The sequence below is a fragment of the Lynx rufus genome, unplaced genomic scaffold (assembly GCF_022079265.1).
Source record: "Lynx rufus isolate CCGP_SWC_20201006 ecotype Redwood Valley unplaced genomic scaffold, mLynRuf1.p SCAF_4, whole genome shotgun sequence".
Taxonomy (NCBI): domain Eukaryota; kingdom Metazoa; phylum Chordata; class Mammalia; order Carnivora; family Felidae; genus Lynx; species Lynx rufus.
In genome coordinates this window covers 154232501-154255679 of record NW_025814856.1, presented here as the reverse complement: position 1 = coordinate 154255679, position 23179 = coordinate 154232501, and the positions used below count along the sequence as shown (strand labels likewise).

Genomic DNA, 23179 nt, shown 5'->3' with positions numbered 1-23179 from the left:
TTTTTTGTTTTTGGTGTTGTTGTTATTCTCTTTATTGATTTTTTTGGCGGCCTCATTAATTTCTATTCTTTGTTTTCTTCTTTAGCTTTTTATGTTTTTTCTAGCTTCTTGAGTTCAGTACTTAGCTCATTTGTTGTCAGTCTTTTTGATTTTTAATGAAGCATTTAGCTACATTTGGCAAGTTTTGTTAGAGAGTAATTTTATTTTTATTTCTATTTTGTAACTGCTATGAACTTCTCTTTAACCAGTGTGTTATCTGTTAACACTCTTTTGTGTTCTTTGTTTCTAATTTAATTGCATTTTGGTCAGAAGATGTTATCAATTGTTTGGAATTTTGGAGACTTTTCTTTTGTTCTCTACATAGTGACTTTTCATTGATGTTCCATGTGTGCCTCAAAAGAGCGTGTGTTCTCATTGTATGTATTTTGTTATACGTTGTTAATTGTGCCATATAAATATCTGACACTTGTGCTAGATTTTGCTTAGCTGAGCTAACAGTTTGCCAATGACATGATGGCTTTGTTCATTTCTCCTTATAAGCCTGACAGTTTACTTCATGTAATTTGAGAATATCTTGGTGCTTCCTAGCATATGATTGACTTAATCTTATGGATAGATTTTATTATGATGTCACTTCTTTATACCGCTTTGGGCCTTACATTTTATTTTTGCTCATATTAGTGTATTGAAACTAGCTTAGGTTAGCATTTTTGCTGATGGATCTTTTTTCCAGACTTCATTTTTAACTTTTCTGTGTTACTTTGCTTTAAAATTGTTTCTTCTAATTATATAGCTGATCTTTTTTTTTTTTTTTCACTCAGTCTGGTATTCTGTGTCTTTTAGCAATGAATTTGATTCAGTTACATCTATTGTGATTACTCACATATTTGGACTTCTGTCATTTTATTTTATATTTCCTCTTGATCATATATTTCCTTTTCTCCTTTCCTACCTTTTACTAGAGTGATTCAGTTTGATTTTCTCCCCACTGTGCTTCCTTCTACTGGCTTATAATTTATTCATTCTATTCCTTTTATTATAGAGGTAGCCCTTAAATATTGAAAATGTGCTCCCACAATACCTATGTTTTTTAGTATCTTTATTTGCCATCTGAACAATACAAGGACCTTGAAAATATTAATTCTGATCTGCCCCAGTCTCATCTTCCAAATTATTTTTGTCTGATGTTTTGGTTTCCTGTTGTTTATAAGTTTTCCTAAATTAGACATTACTTTCTAAGCAGGTATCTATTTAGGTTTATTAATGTTTTTACTACTCTCTTTTTTAATGGTTTCAGACTTAGTTTTTGCACCTACATTCTTGTATCCTTCTTCTTCTTATTTGGTTTCATACTTATTATTTAAATGTTGGATCTATCTGGGTTTAACTGAATATGAGAAACATGGTACAGGTCTAGCTTTGTCATATCCAAATGGCTAACCATTTACACTCATATATTTTTATCGAATAATTCATCCTTTGTATATTTGAATCTATTTTTGAATTCTCTATTGTGTTCTAATGATAGATTTGTAGATTCAAGTATATATGGGGACTTATGTAATAAAGAGGGCATTTCATGTTGTTGGGAAGAGGATAGAGATTGTTGGTCCAATGTGATGCTTTTAATAACAGTATTTTTTTGTATTAGTAGGGTAAGTCCCCCTTGTCAAAATTCTTCTTCAGAATTTTCCAAATTATTTTCTGAGTACTATTTTTCTAAAACAGCTTTGAGGTCACTTTATTAAGATCTTCTCCTAATTTCCCTCCAAAATCTAGGAGAGTTTAATTGGGATGGTGTTGGGGCACCTGGGTGGCTCAGTCAGTTAAACGTCTGACTTCAGCTCAGGTCATGATCCCGCGGTTTGTGAGTTCAAGCCCTGTGTCAGACTCTGTGCTGACAGCCCAGAGCCTGGAGCCTGCTTCGGATTCTGTGTCTCCCTCTCTCTCTTTGCCCCTCCCCTCTTCCCGCTCTGTCCCTCGTTCTCTCAAAAATAAATAGACATTTTTTAAAAGTTTAATTGGGATGGTGTTGAAAATATTAGTTAATACGTAAAGAGAATTGATACCTTTATAGTATTAAAAATTCTTGTTTTGATAAAAGTATATGTTCCCACTATTCGAGTCTTTTTATATTCCTCAGCAACATTAAAAAACAAAAAACAAAACAAAAAAGACTCTTACCAGAAGACTGAATTTCCTGAGGGGAAAGTTCTCATATGTTTTTTATCTCTATTCTTTGTTCTCTTTATTTTTATTTTTATTTATTATTTATTTTATTTATTTATTTATTTTTTGAGAGAGAGAGAGAGAGAGAGAGAGAGAGAGAGAGAGAGAGAGAGTGTGCGCACATGCACATGAGCAAGGGTAAGGCAGAGAAAGTGTGAGAGAGAATCTCAAGCAGGCTCCATGCTGGGCACAGAGCCTGATGCAGGGCTGGATCTCACAACCCTGAGATCATGACCTGAGCTGAAATCAAGAGTTGGACCCTTAACCAACTGAGCCACCCAGGCACCCTTTTTTCTCTTTACACACACACACACACACACACACACACACACACACACACATTTTTTATTTGATACTTAGAGAAAATCCCTATGAGGTAGGCAAATATTATTACTTTTATTTGTCAAATTAAGAAACTGACCTCAGAAGGGGGACCTGGGTGGCTCGGTTGGGTGGCTGACTTTGGCTCAGGTAGTGATTTCACAGCTCGTGAGTTCCAGCCCTGTGTCAGGCTGTGTGCTGATGGCTTGGAGCCTGGAGCCTTCTTCAGATTCTGTGTCTCTCTCTCTGCCCCTCCCTGCTCACACTCTGTCTCTCTCCCTCTCTCAAAAATAAATAAACATTAAAAAAAAAAAAAGAAACTGACCTCAGAAAAGTGAAGAATCCAAGATTCTAAGGTGAGCATAGTTGACTTTTGAACAACACAAGGGTTAGGGGCACTGTGGAGTTAAAAATCTATGAGTAACTTTTGACGCCTCAAAAACTTTACTAATAGCCTGTTATTGACCAGAGGCCTTACTGATAACATAACCAGTTGATTAACATAGATTTTGTATGTAATATGTATTATATACTGTGTTCTTACAATAAAGTAAGCTAGAGAAAAGAAAATGTAATTAAGAAAATCATAAGGAAGAGATGGGGTGCCTGGGTGGCTCAGTTAGTTGAGTGTCCAACTCTTGAATTCCCCTCAGGTCATGATCCCCAGAGTTGTGGGATAGAGCCCCGCATCAGTCTCTGCACTGAGCATGGAACCTGCTTGAGATTCTCTCTTTCCCTCTGCTCTCTCCCCTGCTGTCTCTCTAAAAAAAAAAAAAAAAAAGTCATAAGGAAACATTCATACATACATTTATACACACATTTATAGTACTGTGTTGTATTTATTAAAAACAAATCCACATTTAAGTGGGCCTGCATGGTTCAGATCCACATTTTTCAAGCGTCAACTGTAATCTTTTTTTTTCCAGGCAAGGTTTTTTAAAAGTTTTAATTCTAGTATAATTAATGTACAGTGTTGTGTTACTTTTAGATATACAGTATAGTGACTCAACAATTTTATACATTGCTCGTTTCTCATCATGATAAGTGCACTCTTAATTTCCTTCACCTATTTCACCCATCTCCCCACAAACCTCCCCTCTGGTAACCATCAGTTTTTTCTCTATAATTAAGAATCCGTTATTTTGTCTCTTTTTTTCTTTGTTCATTTGTTTTGTTTCTTAAATGCCACATATGAGTGAAGTCATGTGATACTGTCTTTCTCTGACTTGTTCCTCTTAACATTATACCCTCTAGATGTACCCATGTCATTGCAAATGGGAAGATTCACTCTTTTGATGGCTGAGTATTATTCCACTGTACTCATACACCACCTTTTCCTTATCCATTCATCTATGGATGGACACTTGGGTTGCTTCTATAATTTGGCTTTTGTAAACAATGCCACAGTAAACATAAGGGTGCACATATCTTTTCAAATTAGCGTTTTGGTATTCTTTGCGTAAAGACCTAGTGATGTGATTGCTGGATCATGTGGTAATTCTATTTTTAATTTTTTGAGGAATCTTAATACTGTTTTCTATAGTGACTGCACCAGTTTGCATTCCCACTAACAGTGCTAGAGCGTTCGCTTTCCTCCATATTCTCACCAACACTTGTTGTTTCTTGTAGTTTTTAAAAAATGTTTATTTATTCTGAGAGAGAGAGTGAGTGCCTGCACATTTGTGAGTGGGGAAGGGGCAGAGAGATAGGGAGAGAGAGAGAAAGAGAGAGAGAGAGAGAGAGAGAGAGAATCCCAAGATACAGGGCTTGATCCAATGACTGTGAGATCATGACCTGAGCTGAAACCAAGAGTTGGACACTTAACATACTGAGCCACCCAGGCTCACAAGAAACACTCTGTTTCTTGTGTTTTTGATGTTACTCAAAATTAACTATAGTGAGGATATATCTCATTGTGGTTTTGATTTGCATTTCCCTGATGGTGAGTGATGTTGAGCATCTTTTCTTGTATCTGTTGGCCATCTGGGTGTCTTCTTTGAAGAAATGTCTGTTCATGTATTCTGTTGTTTTTTAAATTGGATTTTTTAGGGTTTTTTTTTTTGGTGTTGAGTTGCATAAATGGTTTATGTATTTTGGATACTAACCCCTTATTGGATATGTCATTTGTGAATATCTTCTCCCATTCAGTAGGTTGTCTTTTAGTTTTGTTGATTGTTTCCTTCGCTGTGCAGATGTTTTGTATTTTGATGAGGTCCCAAAGTTTATATTTGCTTTTGTTTCCCTTGCCTCAGAAGACATGTCTTGAAAAATGCTGCTATGTCACCGTCAGAGAAATTATTGCCTGTGCTCTCTTCTAGGACTTTTATGGTTTCAGGTCTCACAGTTAGGTCTTTAATCCATTTTGAGCTTATTTTTGTATATGGTGTAAGAAAGTAGTCCAGTTTCATTGTTTTGCATGTAGCTGTTCATTTTTCCCAGCAGCATTTGTTGAAGAGACTGCCTTTTTCCCATTGCATACTCTTGCCTCCTTTGTTGAAGATTAATTGGAACATACAATTGTGAGTTTATTTCTGGGCTCTCTGTTTCATTGATCTTTTTGTCTGTTTTTGTGCCAGCACCATACTGTTTTGATTACTATAGCTTTGTAGGACATCTTGAAATCTGGGATTGTGATGCCTCTGGTTTTGTTCCTCCTTTTCAAGATTGGTTTGACTATTCAGGGGTTTCTTGTGGTCCCATACAAATTTTAGTATTATTTGTTCTAGTTCTTTGAAAAATGTTGTCGATATTTTGCTAGGGATTGTAGTAAATCTGTAGATTGCTTTTGGTAATATGGACATTTTCACAATATTTTTTCTCCCGATGCATGAGCATGGAATATTTTTCCATTTGTGTGTGTCATCATTTTGAAGCATAAAGTTCAGTGGCATTAAGTACATTCAGGATTTTGTCGTCATCCTGAACAGATACTCTATGAGGCGATAACTCCTCACGCCTATCTACCCCAAACTTCTGGTAACTTCTGCTTTCTGATTCTAGGAATTTGTCTATCCTCTATTTCATATAAGGGGAATTACACAGTATTTCACATTGCGGCCTGAAACAGGTGTTCATTAATGCTCATCTCTCTGTGGGGTTTCCTTTGACTCATTGTAAGCCTCTGCACAACCAAGAATGATCGGCTGCCAATCCCATTGGTTCTTCTAAAACGGTGGCTTTTACTCTAGTCTCTTTCTTTCACACAGCTACCTCCTTGCCCCATGCTCCGTGATTTCATCTAGCACAACACTGTCAGACAAATTGTCTTTAAATGTGAATACCACCCCTGCTGCTCAGGAGCCTTCAGTGCCTCCCACCTCCTCCCCTCACAGTCCCTGACTATGAGTGAAGTCCAGAATCCTCATCCCAGTATTTAAGGCTTCCTGTGACCTTTATCAATCAGCCTTTGCATCCTTAGATCCATGGCTAAGCGCAGACTTGAATAGGAGGAAAGACAGAATACAAGGATGCTGGACATATGACAGAGCAAAAGGCATCACCAGAGAGGTGGGGAATGACACAAAGCAGGGACACCAGTGATATGGAGAAAAGTTGTGGGTTCTTACCAGGGCTGGCATGGCGGTTGGAGAGCCTATTCTTTTGTTTTTTCCTCTCCCAGCTTTATTGAGATGTAATTGTATAAGCTTAAGGTGCACAGTGTATTGATTTGGTACACTTATATATCTCAAAATGTTAGCTGCCATAGAGTTAGTGAACACTTCTGTCATATCACGTAATTACCCTTTCTTTTTTTGTGGTGAGAGCATGTAAGAGCTACTCTCTTAACAAGTGTCAAATATATTACACAGTATTGTTACTGTACTAAATTACTAAGTTGGAGAGACTCAATTCCCATAACAACTACGCTCCCTCCTCCGCCCCTCTCTGGTCTCCATCTTCTCTCCACATTCCACATCCTCCCCACCCCTGCCTCTTACATCCTTCTCCTTTCTCCCCCTTCCTTTCCTCTTCCTCCTGCTTTCCTTCTCTCGCCTTCAGCGTGCAGCTTCCATCCACATGCCCATCAGAGGGTCTTGTCCATCTCTGCCATTGTCTCTTGTGCGAGGCACCCGGATACAGAGCTAAAAGTCATTGACCCTGCCTTCAAGTCTCTTACACTCTGCTTGGTGAGATGAGGCTCACACAGCAAAGAATCACCCACAGAACAGTCAGATGTTAGAACCAGGTGAGTGGCATAGGCAACAGCGTATAGGATTGGAGCAGAGAGGTGACCAGGAGCCAGGGCAGTTGAGCCCTCTTGAGGGGATCGCTGCGGCAAAAGTCAAACCCTGAAAGGAGAGGCAGCCTCAGGGGATGAAAGAGGAGGAATGGTGTGAGTCAAGACCAGAGGCAGGAATGTGCAGTGGATTTGGTCACACCAGCTGTCGTCAGAATGCCATGCGGAGGAGGCTGGACGAGATGGTATGGGCAGACCAGCCTGTGCAGCTTCATGGCACAGACATGGAGATGAAAACCTCCGGGCACTGGCTAAGGAAGAGCCACACCACAGATGAGATGAGTGAGTCCACCAATTTGGCTTGTAGTCAAAGGTTCATGGCCAAATAATTTATGTGAATGCAACTTGTAATTCATTATGATTCATTGCAGACTCAGCATTCTGAATCTCCGGTTACACTCGGGAAGTTGAGGGGACCATAGTCACACATAAACTCAAGGGGGCATGTCAGAAAGGTAGATGGGCAAGAGTCAGGACTAGTACTTAGAAGACCTGGATAGCAGGCTGGCTCTGCTGCCCACCAGCTCTGGGACCCGGGGCAAGTCACTTACCCTTTCTGGGCCACATTTTCTGTATTGGAAAAATGGAAGGCTAGGACTAGTTCAGAGGTTTTCCAGTGATAAGTAGCCAGAGCCCCAACATGTAAAGCAGATGAAAGAGGACTGTCAGTTGCTCCCCTGTTTCCACAGTGACCTCTAGGAGCTGAGCCTAAAAGTCACTGGAACAGCAGTGTCCCTGGCTGGCTCTTGATCTAGGGGTTGTAAGCTGGAACCCCATGGTGGGCATGGAGGTTACTTTTTTAAAAAGTTCCCGGAGCAAGCTCCTTCAAACTGGAACTTTCTGTGACAACAAAATCCAGGATGCCTGGTTTACTGCTGGTCTCGCCAGAGGGGACCTGTAATTTCAGGTCTATTCGTGAAAAAGAATAGTTGGTTTTCAACAGAGCACCCTTTGAAGCATTCCTAGCTTTATTTATTTAATTTTTTAAATATGAAATTTATTGTCAAATTGGTTTCCATACAACACCCAGTGCTCATCCCAACAGTCACCCTCCTCAATACCCATCACCCACCCTCCCCTCCCTCCCACCCCCCATCAACCTTCAGTTTGTTCTCAGTTTTTAAGAGTCTCTTATGCTTTGGCTCTCTCTCACTCTAACTTCTTTTTTTTTTTTTCCTTCCCCTCCCCCATGGGTTTCTGTTAAGTTTCTCAGGATCCACATAGGAGTGAAAACATATGGTATCTGTCTTTCTCTGTATGACTTATTTCACTTAGCATAACACTCTCCTAGCTTTAAATAACAATCCACCACTGCCCAATCATATATAACCCATCTTTGTTTATTTTTATTCAAAATATTTAATTAGCACTGACTATGGATAAGACTTCTGCGAATCACCCTAAAGACACAAAAAGAAATCAGACATTCTATCCTTTTTCCACATGTATGCCAGTTTTTCCTTACACAATTCTCTTGCTATGAAAAATAATACTATTTTTCATTTCACTATGAAGTTTAAAAGAATCTTCCACCAGGGGTGCCTGAGTGGCTCAGCGGGTTTAGCGTTTGACTCTTGGTTTCTGCTCAGGTCATGATCTCACAGTTTCATGAGTTCAAGACCCATGTAGGGCTCTGCACTGACAGCATGGAGCCTGCTTGGGATTCTCTCTTTCTCTCTCTCTCTCTCTCTGCCCCTCTCCTGCTCACTCTCCTTTCTCTCAAAATAAACAAACATATAAAAAAAGCATCTCCAATCAGCTTTACAATTATACTTTTCATGTATCCTATTTTCCATGCTCAGCTCCACCATTCACCAGCACTGGTGAGAAGAGGAAGAGAAAAAGGGTTAGAGTCTTCAATTCAATGGGTTGGTCCTTGTCAGTGATAATAAAAAGCATGCAGAGGTGCCTGGGTGGCTCAGTTCATTAAGTGTCTGACTTCAGCTTGGGTCACGATCTCACCATCCATGAGTTTGAGCCCCACAGCGGGCTCTGTGCTGACAGCTTAGAGTGTGGAGCCTGCTTTGGATTCTGTGTCTCCCTCTCTCTCTACCCCTCCCCCACTGCGCTCTGTTGCTCTCTCTCTCTCTCAAAAATAAATAAACATTTGTAGAAGTTCAAAAAGAACTTAAAAAAAGCATGCAAAGACTGACTGGCTGAGATGAACATGCAGAAGCAATGATCTGTGGGCCTGGTGAGGTGCACTCCTGGGAGTTGAGTGGTTCTCTCGCCCCACCACATTCCCAAGCTGTTCTTATTTTCTGTTCTCCAAAATACTAGAGAAAGCTTTGCCAGTCCTTAAGCCACTAAATCTAATCTCCCTGTCCCTTTTCACTACCCCAGGAAAAAAGAGGAAGATTTGCAGACCTATTGGATGCTAAATATTTACGGACCACATTACAGATCTGGGTCATATGGTAAGAGTGTAATTATTTCAAAATGACTTCTCAATAAACACAAAGCTGACTTAAGTAAATCCACTCTGTGCCACTGGACAGAAAAACCACAGGCTGACTCCAGCAATGTCTTATCTTTCCACCACCACCACCAACAAACCAATAAGTAAATGAACCAATTTTTTTTAAAGGAGAAAGAAATTGTCCATGACCAGTGTTTTATTTTTCATATGAGCTCACGTTCTAAACTTTTGTAGTCTGGGTTTTTTCCTCACCACATGATGGAAAGGGATCCTTTGGAGTCACCAATAATCAAATTCGATGGAATAGTCTATGGCAGCTTTCTTTGTACTTCACATCTCTGTAGCCATAACCTTGGGTCCAGAAAGATTTTCTAAACAAGATACAAAAAGTGCTACTACATTAAATTAGGAGCTCTGTGCTGTGAGATATGAACAATCTGAAAAGTAGGTCACCAACTGGGTGAAAAAATTTCTAAAATATGTACCAAATAAATCCATATACGTATTATAAATATCTCAAAAATTACAAAACTGGACAAGAAAAAGATACACAACGCAGTAGAGAAATGTTACCCTCTATCTCAACAAGAGACTTGAATAGGCATTTGACCAAAATTGTATTAAATAAACATATGAAAATATGCTCAACCTGAAAGTCACCAGGGAAATGCAAATTAAAACCAATGACACTGTTACATATCCACTGGAATGGCTAAAATTGAACAGATTGACTACACCAAGTGTTAGGAAGAATATAAAGTAAGTGGAGTCACACGCTGTTGACTGAAGTTCAAGTTAAAACCACTTTGGGCAACCGTCTAGAGGTATTTATCACAGTTGAAAATAAGCACAGCCTACAGCTCGGTAAGTCCACGCATATGTTTCCACCTAGCGGAAATGCATACATATGTTTACCACAATATATTTTTACATGAATGTCCATAGAATTATTTTATTTGCCACAGCCCCAAACTCTAAACAGCTCACAATTCCATTAACAGTATAATGGATAAATAGTGTTACATTCATAAACTGGAAAGCTATACAGGAATGGAAAGGAGATAACTAGTTATCTCCATTCAGCATCGCTGAATCTTACAAATGTCATAACGAGCAAAAGAAGCCAGACACACAGGTATGTATTATGCAATTCCATTTATATAAATAGAGAAAGCAGACAAAACTAATCTATAGTGTTTCAATCCAGAAAAGTGGTTGTCTGTCTATCTGCTTTTCCCGGATGTAATAATTATTAATAGGTTCGTATGTCACCTCCTAAGATGTTAAGTTTTAAAATATTCTTAATATTTGGAAATTGAACTCAAGCTACTTGAATAACAAGGGAGAGTATTATAATTACTTGTGGGGTGTTTTTTTATATTTCATTATGAAAATTTTCAAATTCACACAAAAGTACAGGATACTGTGATGACCTGAAACTGACCCGTCACCCAGATCTGACAGTCATTGATAGTCACTCATTATTGCTTCAGCTGTTTTCCTGTGCTGACATATTTTCAAGAAAGCCCAGGCTTCATGACATTTCAACCCCAGATACTTTAAGACTCTCAATTACTTGAGGGCCTTTTCTTAGATGACTCCAATTCTACAATCAACCGATGACAGAGATGAACAGTCATCTGATTAAGATCAGCCAATACCCAGAACATTTGTGATTTCCCCTGGTTTTCCCTATATGTGTCTTTTACAGCTGACTTTTGCAACAATTTCTGTAAAACTGAGAGGAGCAAAAGGGGAGTTTCTGAGAGGCTGATACTATTCCTTTTTCCTGACTTTGATACATGAACTTTTATATAACTCTATATCTCAACAAAAATATTAATTAAAGAATAGACAGAATAAAGACAGGAAGAAAACATAAAGCAAAAGCAAAACCCTTCTGTTCTCCTCTCATGGCCTGCTAAAGACACTTGGGGATAGGCAGGATTCTAAAGATGAACCCCAAGATTACCAGCTTCCATTGATTTAATCACACACTAATTTGGGTGCTCATGTGAAAGGACTGCATAGATGTAAATAAGGTTATGGGCCTTAAAATAGGGAGAGTATCCTGGATTAAGCAAGTGAGCCCAATCCAATCACTTGAGTTTTATTTATTTATTTATTTTTAAAATTTATATCCAAGTTAGTTAGCATTTAGTGGAATAATGATTTCAGGACTAGAATCCAGTGATTCATCCCCTACATATAACACCCAGTGCTCATGCCAACAAGTGTCTTCCTTAATGCCCCTTACCCATTTAGCCCACCCCTTGACCCCCAACCCCTCTAGCAACCCTCAGTGTGTTCTCTCTAGTTAAGAGTCTCTTATGTTTTGTCCCCCTCCATTGTATTATTTTTGCTTTCCTTATGTTCATCTGTTTTATATCTTAAATTGCACATATAAGTGAAGTCATATGATACATGTCTTTTCTCTGACTAATTTCGCTTAGCACAATACCCTCTAGTTCAATCCATGTTGTTGCAAATGGCAAATGGCAAGATTTCATTCTTTTTGATTGCTGAGTAATATTCCATTGTGTGTGTGTGTGTGTGTGTGTGTGTGTGTGTGTGTGTGTGTGTATGACATCTTTATTCATCCATTGATGAACATTTGGGCTCTTTCCATACTTTAGCTATTGTTGATAGCACTGCTATAAACATTAGGGTGCGTGTGCCCCTTTGAAACAGCACACCTGTATCATTTGGATAAATACCCAGTAGTGCAATTCCTGGGTCACAGGGTAGTTCTATTTTTAATTTTTTGAGGAACCTCCATACTGTTTTCCAGAGTGGCTGTACCAGTTTGCATTCCCACCAGCAGTGTAAAAGGGTTCCTATTTTTCTGCATCTTCACCAATATCTCTCGCTGCCTGAGTTGTTAATTTTAGCCATTCTGACAGGTGTGAGGTGGTATCTCATTGTGGTTTTTATTTTATTTCCCTGATAATGAGTGATGTTGAGCATTTTTTCACGTGTCTGTTTGCCATCTGGATGTCTTCTTTGGAAAATGTCTATTGATGTCTTTTGCCTATTTCTTCACTGGATTGTTTGTATTTTGGGTGTTGAGTTTGATAAGCTCTTTATAGATTTTGGATACTAACCCTTTATCTAATATACCATTTGCAAATATCTTCTCCTAGTCTGTCGGTTGCCTTTTAGTTTTACTGATTGTTTCCTTCACTGTACAGAGCTTTTTATCTTGATGAAGTCTCTATAGCTTATTTTTGCTTTTGTTTCCCTTGCCTCTGGAGACATGTTGAGTAAGAAGTTGCTGCGGCTGAGGTCAAAATTGCTGCGGCTGAGGCCTGCTTTCTCCTCTGGGATATTTTTTTTTTTTTTAATTTTTTTTTTTTTCAACGTTTATTTATTTTTGGGACAGAGAGAGACAGAGCATGAACGGGGGAGGGGCAGAGAGAGGGAGACACAGAATCGGAAACAGGCTCCAGACTCCGAGCCATCAGCCCAGAGCCTGACGCGGGGCTCGAACTCACGGACCGCGAGATCGTGACCTGGCTGAAGTCGGACGCTTAACCGACTGCGCCACCCAGGCGCCCCTTCTCCTCTGGGATATTGATGGCTTCCCGTCTTACAGTTAGGTCTTTCATCTGTTTTGAGTTTATTTTTGTGTATGGTGTAAACAAGTGGTTCAGGTTCAGTCTTCTGCATGTCACTGTCCAGTTTTCCCAGCCTCATTTGCTGAAGAGACTGTCTTTATTCCGTTGGATATTCTTTCCTGCTTTGTCAAAGATTAGTTGGCCATATGTTTGTGGGTCCATTTCTGGGTTCTCTATTCTGTTCCATTGGTCTGAGTGTCTGTTTTTGTTCCAGTACCATACTGCCTTGATGATTACAGCTTTCTAATACATCTTAAAGTCTGGAATTGTGATGCCTCCAGTTTCAGTTTTCTTTTTCAGGATTGCTTTGGCTATTTGGGATCTTTTCTGGTTCTATGCAAATTTTGGACTTGTTTGTTCTAGTTCTGTGAAAGATGATGGTGTTATTTTGATAGGATTGCATTGAATATGTAGATTGCTTTGGGTAGTACCGACATTTTAACAACATTTGTTCTTCTAATCCATGAGCACGGAATGTTTTCCATTTTTTTTGTGTGTCTTCTTCAATTTCTTTCATAAGCTTTCTATAGTTGTCAGTGTATAGATTTTTCACCTCTTTGGTTAGGTTTGTTCCTAGGTATTTTATTGGTTTTGGTGCAATTGTAAATGGGATCGATTCCTTGATTTCCCTTTCTTCTACATTATGGGTGCATAGAAATGCAACTGATTTCTGTGCATTGATTTTTATATCCTTCAACTTTGCTGAATTCATAGATCAGTTCTAGCAGTTTTATTGTGGAATCTTTTGTTTTCCATATAGAGCATCATGTTGTCTGCAAAGACTAAAAGTTTGACATCCTCCTTGGCTGATTTGGATGCCTTTTATTCATTTGTGTTGTCTGATTGCTGAGGCTAAGACTTCCAATACTATGTTGAATAACAGTGGTGAGAGTAGACATCCCTGTCGTGATCCTGACCATAGTGGAAAAGCTCTCAGTTTTTCCCCATTGAGGATGATATTAGCAGTGGATCTTTCGTATATGACTTTTATGATCTTCAGGAATGTTCCTTATATCCCTACTTTCTTGAGGGTTTTTAATCAAGAAAGGATGCTGTATTTTGTCAAATGCTTTCTCTGCATCTATTGAGAGGATCATGTGGTTCTGGCCCTTTCTTTTATTAATGTGATGTATCACATTGATTGATTTGTGGATAGTGAACCAGCTCTGCCTCCCAGGTATAAATCCCACTTACAATAGTGAATAATGCTTTTAATGTATTGTTGGGGGCGCCTGGGTGGCGCAGTCGGTTAAGCGTCCGACTTCAGCCAGGTCACGATCTCGCGGTCCGTGAGTTCGAGCCCCGCGTCAGGCTCTGGGCTGATGGCTCAGAGCCTGGAGCTTGCTTCCAATTCTGTGTCTCCCTCTCTCTCTGCCCCTCCCCCGTTCATGCTCTGTCTCTCTCTGTCCCAAAAATAAATAAATGTTGAAAAAAAAATAATGTATTGTTGGATCTGGTTGGCTAGTATCTTGTTGAGGATTTTTGCATCCATGTTCATCAGAGAAATTGGTCTGTAGTTCTCTATAGTGGGGTCTTTGTCTGGTTTTGGAATCAAGGTAATGCTGGCCTCATAGAATGAGTTTGGAAGTTTTCCTTCCATTTCTATTTTTGGGAACAACTTGAAAAGAATAGGTGTTAACTCTTCTTTAAATATTTGATAGAATTCCCCTGGAAGGCCATCCAGCTCCAGACTCTTGTTTTTTGGGAGATTTTGAATTACTAATTCAGTTTCTTTAGTGGTTATGGATCTGTTCAAATTTTCTATTTCTTCCTATTTCAGTTTTGGTAGTTTATATGTTTCTAGATATTTGTGCATTTTTTCCAGGTTGCCTAGTTTATTGGCATATAGTTGCTCATGATATTCTCTTATTATTGTTTGTATTTCTGTAGTGTTGATTGTGAGCTTTCCTCTTTCATTCTTGATTTTATTTATTTGGGTCCTTTCCTTTTTCTTTTTGATCACACTGGCTAGGGGTTTATCAATTTTGTTAATTCTTTCAAAGAACCAGCTCCTAGTTTCATTGATCTGTTCTACTTGTTTTTTGGTTTCCATAGCATTGATTTCCTTGCTATTCTTTATTATTCCCTGTCTCCTCTGGTTTTGGGTTTTATTTGCTGTTCTTTTGCCAGTTTTTAAGGTATAAGATTAGGTTGGGCATCCGAGACCTTTCTTCCTTAGGAAGGCCAGGATTGCTATATACTTCCCTCTTATGACCGCCTTTGCTGTGTCCCAGAGGTTTTTGACTGTAGTAGTATCATTTTCATTGGCTTCCATGTGCTTTTTAATTTCCTATTTAACTTCTTGGTTAGACCATTCATTCTTTAGTAGGATGTTCTCTAATCTCCAAGTATTTGTTGTCTTTCCAAATTTTTTCTTGTGGTTGATTTTGAGTTTCATAGCATTGTGGTCTGAAAATATGTACAGTGTGATCTCAATCTTTTTGTACTTATTGAGGGCTGATTTGTGTCCCAGTATGTGATCTATTCTGGAGAATGTTCCATGTGCACTTGAGAAGAATGTATATTCAGCTGCTTTAGGATGAAATGTTCTGAATATATCTGTTAAGACCACCTGGTCCAGTGTGTCATTCAAAGCCATTGTTTCTTGTTGATTTTCTGCTTAGATGATCTGTCCATTGCTGTAAGTGGCAAGTTGAAGTCCCCTACTATTATGGTATTGTTGCCAATTCTTTATATTTGTAAATAATTGATTTCTGTTTTTGGGTGTTTCACATTGGGGGCATAAATATTTACAATTTTTAGATCTTCTTGGTGGATAGACCCCTTAATTATGAAATAATGTCCTTCGTCTCTTGTTACAGTCTTTATTTTAAAATATAAATTGTCTGATATAAGTATGGCTACTCTGGCTTTCTTTTGGTGACCATTAGCATAATAGATATTTCTCCATACCCTTACTTTCAGTATGAAGGCGTCTTTAGGTCTAAAACGGGTCTCTTGTAAACAAGATATAGATGGATCTTGTTTTCTTATTGATTCTGTTACCTTATGTCTTTTGATTGGAGCATTTAGTCCATTGACATTTAGAATGAGTACTGAAAGATATGAATTTATTGCCATTGTGTTGACTGTAGAGTTGGAGTTTCTGGTCATGTTCTCTGGTCCTTTCTAGTCTTTGTTGCTTTTGGTCTTTTTTGTTTCACTTCATCTTTTCTCCTCTCAAAGAGTTCTTAAAATTTCTTGGAGGACTGGTGTAGTGGTCATGGACTCCTTTAGTTTTTATTTATGTGGGAAATTATGTCTCTATTTTGAATGACAGCCTTGCTGGATAAATAATTCTTGGCTGCATATTTTTTGATTCAGCACATTTAATATATCCTGCCACTCCTTTCTGGCCTGCCAAGTTTCTGTGGATAGGTCTGCTGTGAATCTGATCTGTCTTCCTGATAGGTTGACTTTTTTCCCCCTTACTGCTTTCATGATTCTTTCCTTGCCTGAATATTTTGTGAATTTGACTGTGATATGCCTTGTTGGTGGTCGGTTTTTGTTGAATCTAATGGGAGTTCTCTGTGCATCCTGGATTTTGATGTCTGTGCCTTTCCTCAGTTTAGGAAAGTTTTCCACTATGATTTGCTCACATAAATCTTCTACCCCTTTTTCTCTCTCTTCACCTTCTGGGACTCCTATGATTTGGTTATTCCTTTTTAATGAGTTACTGAGTTCTCTAATTCTTATATGATGCCCTTTTGCCTTAGTTTCCCTCTTTTTTTCTGCTTCATTATTCTGCATAATTTTGTCTTTTGTATCACTGATTCACCGCTCTGCTTCATCCATCCTTGCTACTATGGCAGCCATTCGAGATTGCATCTCAGTTATAGCATTTTTCGTCCTGACTAGATTTTACCTCTTTTATCTCTGCAGAAAGGGATTCTATGCTTTTTTTTCAACCCCAGCTAGTATTCTTATTATTGTGGTTCTAAATTCTAGTTCAGACATCTTAGATATATATATATATGTGTTGATTAAATCCCTGGCTGTTATTTCTTCCTGTTCTTTCTTTTGGGGTGAATTCCTTCTTTTCATTATTTTGGAGGAAAAAAAGAATTAATAAAATTAAAATTAAAATTAAAAAATTAAAAACAACACAAAAAATCAAATAAAGGAAGCTAGATCCTAGGTGTGGAGTTGGTCTGGAGTTGAAAGAAGCTTGATAGAATAGAGAAAAAGGGGAAAGAACAAAAAAGAAAGAAAAAGAAAAAATTTTAAACTTTAAAAAAATGTATAGAATAAAATAGAATAAAATTAAATGGAGAAAGTAAAATAGAATTAAAAATTACCAAAAAATGTAAAAAAAGTAAAAAATTTTTTATAAAAACAGAAAATAAAAATATTTTTTCTCTTTCTGTATCCAAGAATAAGAAAAGAGAAAAACAATGAATAGATAGATCAGTGAACAGAATGAAATCTGAATGAAATTACATCCAGTTTCTACTAGAAGCACTTTATAGTCTGTAAACTAAGCAGGTGAAGAGACTTGTGGTCATCCTCTAGGGGTTGGTTGCTGCATTTGAACAGGGCTTGATGTAAGAGCTCTGTACTCCACTAGGTGGCACTGCTTAGCTTATTGCGGTGGATTGGTGTGGTGTGTGTGTACATGTATGCACAGGTGTAGGAGAGGTGAAAATGGCATCACACAGTGACCCAGTCTGTAGCATCAGAACTCTGCCCTACTCAACCAGCCATCAGGCACCCCTCCTTTATCTCCAGCTTCCATCCACTTCCTGCTTCTCCACTGTCCGCGACCAAGCTGTCAGCCTGCCAGGTGGCACTGTTTCCTAAATTTTACCTCAGATGGGGCTTTGTTTCCAAACCTCTCACTTTTGAGGGCCCTGCAGTTTGGGCCCGCCCTGACCCTCTGGGGGAGGGTCTTGCTGAGCAATGGCCAGGTGCCAGCCTGACTCTGCGAATACTTGTGCAACCGCAACACTGCAGAGACCCAGAGACCCAGAGACTTTTCTGCCCCAGAGAAAGTTTGCATGATTGTGTAGCATCAGTGGTTCAGGGACTATGGCAAATCACAGCACACAACTGGCACCAGGTTTCACCACATTCTGTTATCCTTATTCCAACACCAGCAAAAGTGGCTGTTCTCCAGGGTCCACTAGGACCTTTTCCCATGGGGAGGCCGCACAGCCTCTACCAAATGTCCTCTCAGCAGGGGAACTGCCTCTCCCTGTGTGCCCAAGGACCCTTTGGACCTTGCTACCAGTTCCTGGGGATTTGCCCTTCCCATCAGAGCACCGCCACGTATTGGGCTGAGGACTTTCCAGTGCTGCTCTGCCCTATTTATAGAGTCCTAATGGTATTGAAACCCTCTCCTTTTTCCTTTATCCCTTTCTTGTTCAGACCCTTCTGGTTGTTTCTACTCTTTCTTTTTCTCTCCATCTGCTTTTTGGGGGGAGTGCTTTTCCTATACCTCCCCACATCTCTGTACTCTCTCCACAGACTAAATCAGCTCCCAACCCTCCATGGCTTCTTTCTTCCCCCAGTTCACCTCTCTGCACTGTGTATCTGCCAAATTCTGTGGCCCAAGTTATGCAGATTGTTGTGTTAATCCTCAGATCAATTTTCTAGGTGTGCACAATGGTTTGTTGCTGATCTAGTTGCATTTCAGGGACAAGAGAAGCAGAGAACTTCCATGCTGCTCCGCCATCTTGGCCCTGCCCCCTCCCCCAATAAGATGCTTTAAAAATCACAAATTCCTGCTTTGTAATTCTAAGAAAAGGAATTGTTTTGAAATTTTCTGGAACACCCTACCTATTCTTAAGGAGAATGAAACAAAAACAAAATGAAACAAAGTACGTAGAGTATGACATCAAAATGGAAGACTCCAATCACTTGGGTTTTTAAGAATAGAGTGATTTTTCCAGTTGGAATCAAAGATGGAGCAGAGAAGAAAGCAAGAGGTGAGGTGGGTGATTCCAGGGCCTGAGAAGGATTGGGTCCACACTCACTGACTGAAGACAAGCAATGAAGGAAGCCTGCAGAAGCTGAGAGCAACTGGTCAATAGCAGCACAGGAGGGGCACCTGGGTGGCTCAGTCAGTTAAGTGTCCAACTTCAGCTCAGGTCATGATCTCACAGTTCATCAGTTTGAGCCCCACGTGGGTTTCTGTGCTGACAGCTCAGAGCATGGAGCCTGCTTTGGATTCTGTGTCTCCCTCTCTCTCTCTACCCCTTCCCCATTCATTCTCTCTCTCTCTCTCTCTCTCTCTGTCTCAGAAATAAACATTTAAAAAGAATAAAAACAAATAGCAGCAAGCGAATGGAGAGGAGTTTTCCAGCCCCATGGAGAAAATTCTGCCTAGATTCTTCCCCCCACACCTAGAAAGGAATGCAGCCCTGCCTACACTTTGATTTCTGTCTCATGAGGCTCTGAGCAGAGAAATCAGTCAGACCCATACAACTTCTGGCTTACAGAACTGATAGAATAAATGTATGTTGTTTTAAACAAGCAGTTTTGTGCTTCAAACTCCCTCACTGACTGTGGGGTCCTCCGGGATCTGGTTCTAGGCTGTGTTTGCAAATCCATTTCCCACTCCAGTTCCCCTGCACACCACCCAGTGCCTCCCAGTGCCTGCACACCACCCAGTGCCTCCTGTCCTGACTGCTAGAAGAGGGCGGGGGTGGGGGCTTCTATTCCCTTCTCTCTACTTCTGGTGGCACTGCCCCTCCTTCAGGCTGGTGGCAGCCATTCTAATGACTGGCTTCTCTCACTTCCAGGCTGGGAATTTCTTTCGCCTACTATGGAGTCATTCTGGCCAGTGCCGAGCTGCTGGAGCGGGACTTGGTCTGTGGCTCGCGGTCTGAGTCTGAGGTGGTGGTGACTGTGGGGGACACAGAAGGGAGCCAGAGTCCCTGCCACTGCCACATGTTTGCCCCCTCTGACTACCAGACCATGATTATCAGCACCATTGGGGAAATTGCTCGTAAGTGTCTACCTCTGTGTATTGGGTCCCTCTCTGTGACTCCTGCCTGGTAGAGCTGAACAAGTCCCCACATCTTGCTGACATGTCTCCAGTGCAGATTGGTATAGGGAGAAGTCTGGAGGAGTAGAGCTTTGAATTACTGTATTATATCAATTCTAGGATGCGTGTTTTCCTCCATGTTTTGACATCTCTGAAAGTGAGATGTGTCTTACAGTGGCATGTTAGATTTCAATTTGCAGCACTGTTTTTGTTTCAGTAGACATAAAATAATGGTACTTAAAAATCAACAGAAACTTGAATTTGATGAAAACAGTATAAACCATTTAAAATATAGATCTAGCAGGGTTTCAATTAGTGATTGACCTACATGTTGTAATAAGAATCTTGGGCATAAAATATCCTTTATATATATGCCATTGCTCTTCATTCTTGGACCTATGAGGAAAAAACATATTGAAGGGGAATCCTGAGTTTGATGATCATGTTACTGGGTTTTGGCTGGAACACACATGAGGTTTGGATGAAGTTGCCTCTTTCTTAAATGACAGTGAGGAATCCTTGCCAATGTTGGTAAATGCATCTTGCTTTCAAGATTTCAGAAGTTGTTATTGTCATTTGCTTTCTAGTGAATCCTTTCAATATCCTGGGCATTAATTTCCTGGGAAGACGGCTGAGTCTTTCTATCACCATGGGATGTACAGCCTTATTCTTCCTTCTTCTCAACATTTGCACATCAAGGTATTTTCTCTCTGGTTGCTTCAGAACAATCTAGTTTTGTGCAGTGGCTTTAAGTTGGAGTTTCTTGACCCATAGTGTTCATTGGGGGAAAGAACCTTTCATGAGCAGAGTAGTGAATAGGCTGCTGATCTTACTGGAACGGCCTTTCTGTTCCATGCCACCCCCACTTCCCTCTTCCACAGACCCAGCCCTCTATCAGCTATTCCAGGGTATAGGTGCTAGTGCTGGTGCAATCATTGCACCCACCAGGATACTTAGGATCTTTATGCAAAGCTTCCTGGAATCTCAGGACTGTAATTGTTTACCAAATTTCCCGGACCATTATTAAGATAGTTCAGGGAAACAGGTAATATACCTGTGGCATAAAAATTTATTTCACTATTAATTTGCAATCCTTAAATGTCCTCAATTATAGTATGTATCGTTCTGCGAACTGCATTGGTTTTGGAGGGTGGTGGCAGAAGATATGCTAATCTGGGATTGGGGGGCAAGCTGGAATTTCCCCCTTTGGGGAGGGGGGGACAGGAAGTTGGGTTAAAGGTTGGAGTCAGGCATTTACTTGAGGACCCCACAATCAGGCCAGTTGAGAAGCAGCACCTCCTGGGACTTGGTTATCTGTAGGCGTGTGTTAACACCTGTAATGCTCAGTTATGTAATGTGAGCACTTGTCAGGGCCATGGAAGGCCCTCCATACTGCCTTTCCTAACTTCTCTGGCATCTTGTTTCCTAGTGCTGGCCTGATTGGCTTCCTGTTCATGCTGAGGGCTTTGGTGGCAGCCAACTTCAACACCATCTATATTTACACTGCTGAGGTCAGTTGTTGGGAGGGGCTTGGGTACACCAAGGCATGCAAGGTGAGCTACTGAGGGTCTCTGTCCACAGACAATACATCCTAGCTTCTTTTGACTTTGAATGATTTTCTAAAAATACCTCCTAAAAATGATACCAGGAGGTTTATTTGATAGCTTCCTCTGCTCCATAAAGTCTAGTGCAAGCCAGTCTCTAAGAAGAAATTTAAGACCTGCCTTTCTTGTGACACATGTAAAAAACAACTTATTGTCCTAGCACTATGCTATTTTTCATCCATCTGTTACTTGCAGCATGTAGCTTAAGTTTGAATAAAATAGAAATAGCTTAAATTTGAATATGATATTCTTTATGAATTTATTAAATTAATACATCTATTTTATGCAAGGTACTACCTAAAGAAGCTTGAGAATTTCCTCATAAACACCCATACTGAAGAGCTAGTATTCCTAGAAATAAACGATATCTGAACAGGAAATTCAACCGTATTTTAACTGGTGTTGTCCTTCATTGAGCTAGAGAAAATTGCACTACAGGAACTGGTAAAGCTGTGCTCATTTTCTTTTCTGTCTTTCCAAGTTTTTATTTAAATTCCAGTTAGTTAACATACAGTGTAAAAATAGTTTCAGGTATATAATATAGTGATTCAACACCTCAATACATCACCCATTGTTCATCCCAACAAGTGCACTCCTTAATCCCTATCATCTATTTCACCCATCCCCCCCACCTCCCATCTGTAACCATCAGTTTGTTCTCTATAGTTAAAAGTCTATTTTTTGGTTTGCCTCTCTCTCTTTGCTCATTTGCTCTGTTAAATTCTACGTAAGAGTGAAATCATATAGAATTTGTTTTTCTGATGGACTTATTTCACTTAAGCATAATACTCTGTAGCTCCATCCATGTCGTTGCAAATGACAAGATTTCAGTCTTTTCTATGGCTATTATCCCATTGTGTATGTGTAAGTATCCCATATCTTCTTTATCTCCTTCAGTCAGTGGACATTTGGGTTTTTTCCATAACTTGGCTACTGTTGATAGCACTGCTATAAACATTGGGATGCATGTGCCCCTTTAAATCAATATTTTTGTATTCTCTGAATAAGTACCTAGTAGTGCAATTGCTGGATCATAGGGAAGTTCTATTTTTAACTTTTTGAGGAACTTCCATATTGTTTTCTACAGTGGCTACATCAGTTTGCTGGGTTTTGGCTTCATTTCTTGTTCTTTTTCTAGTTCCTTTCGGTGTAAGTTTAGGTTGTTTGAGATTTTTCTTGCTTTTTGATGTAGCCCTGTATTGCTATATACTTCTCTCCAACGACCACTTTACTGCATCCCAAAGACTTTGGACCATTGTGTTTTTATATTCATTTGATGTCATGTATTTTTGTTTTTTCTTTGATTTCCTTGTGGACCCATTCATTCTTTAGTAGCATGTTGTTTAATTTCTGTGTATTTATGGTGTTTCCAAATTTCTTCTTCCAGTTTCATGGTATTGTGATCGTAAAATTTGCATGTTAGGATCTCAGTCTTTTTGTATTGTTGAGGCCTGATTCGTGACCAGTATGTGATCTCTTCTGGAGAATGATCCGTGTGCACTTGAAAAGAATGTGTATTGTGCTGCTCTAGGATGAAATATTTTGAATCTGGTCCAGTATGTCATTCAAAGCCATTGTTTCCTTGTTGATTTTCTGCTTAGGTGATCTGTCCGTTCATGTAAGTGTGGTGTTGAAGTCTGCTACTATTATTGTGTTATTATCAACATGCTCCTTGATATTTGTTATTGTTTTATATATTTGGGTGCTTCCACTTTTGTGGGCATAAATATTTACAACTTTTAGATCTTCTTGTTGGATTGTCCC

General features: G+C 39.5%; 1 protein-coding gene across 1 annotated transcript in view; it reads left to right on the top strand.

Annotated features, from left to right (window-relative positions):
* Positions 1-23179, top strand: part of SVOPL (SVOP like) — a 67413-nt gene that overhangs the window by 24769 nt on the left and 19465 nt on the right. Inside the window, exons 9-12 of the mRNA XM_047097610.1 lie at positions 9131-9204; positions 19567-19772; positions 20399-20510; positions 21241-21322. Coding sequence (XP_046953566.1) covers positions 9131-9204; positions 19567-19772; positions 20399-20510; positions 21241-21322 — 474 coding nt within the window. The remainder of the gene's footprint in view (positions 1-9130; positions 9205-19566; positions 19773-20398; positions 20511-21240; positions 21323-23179) is intronic.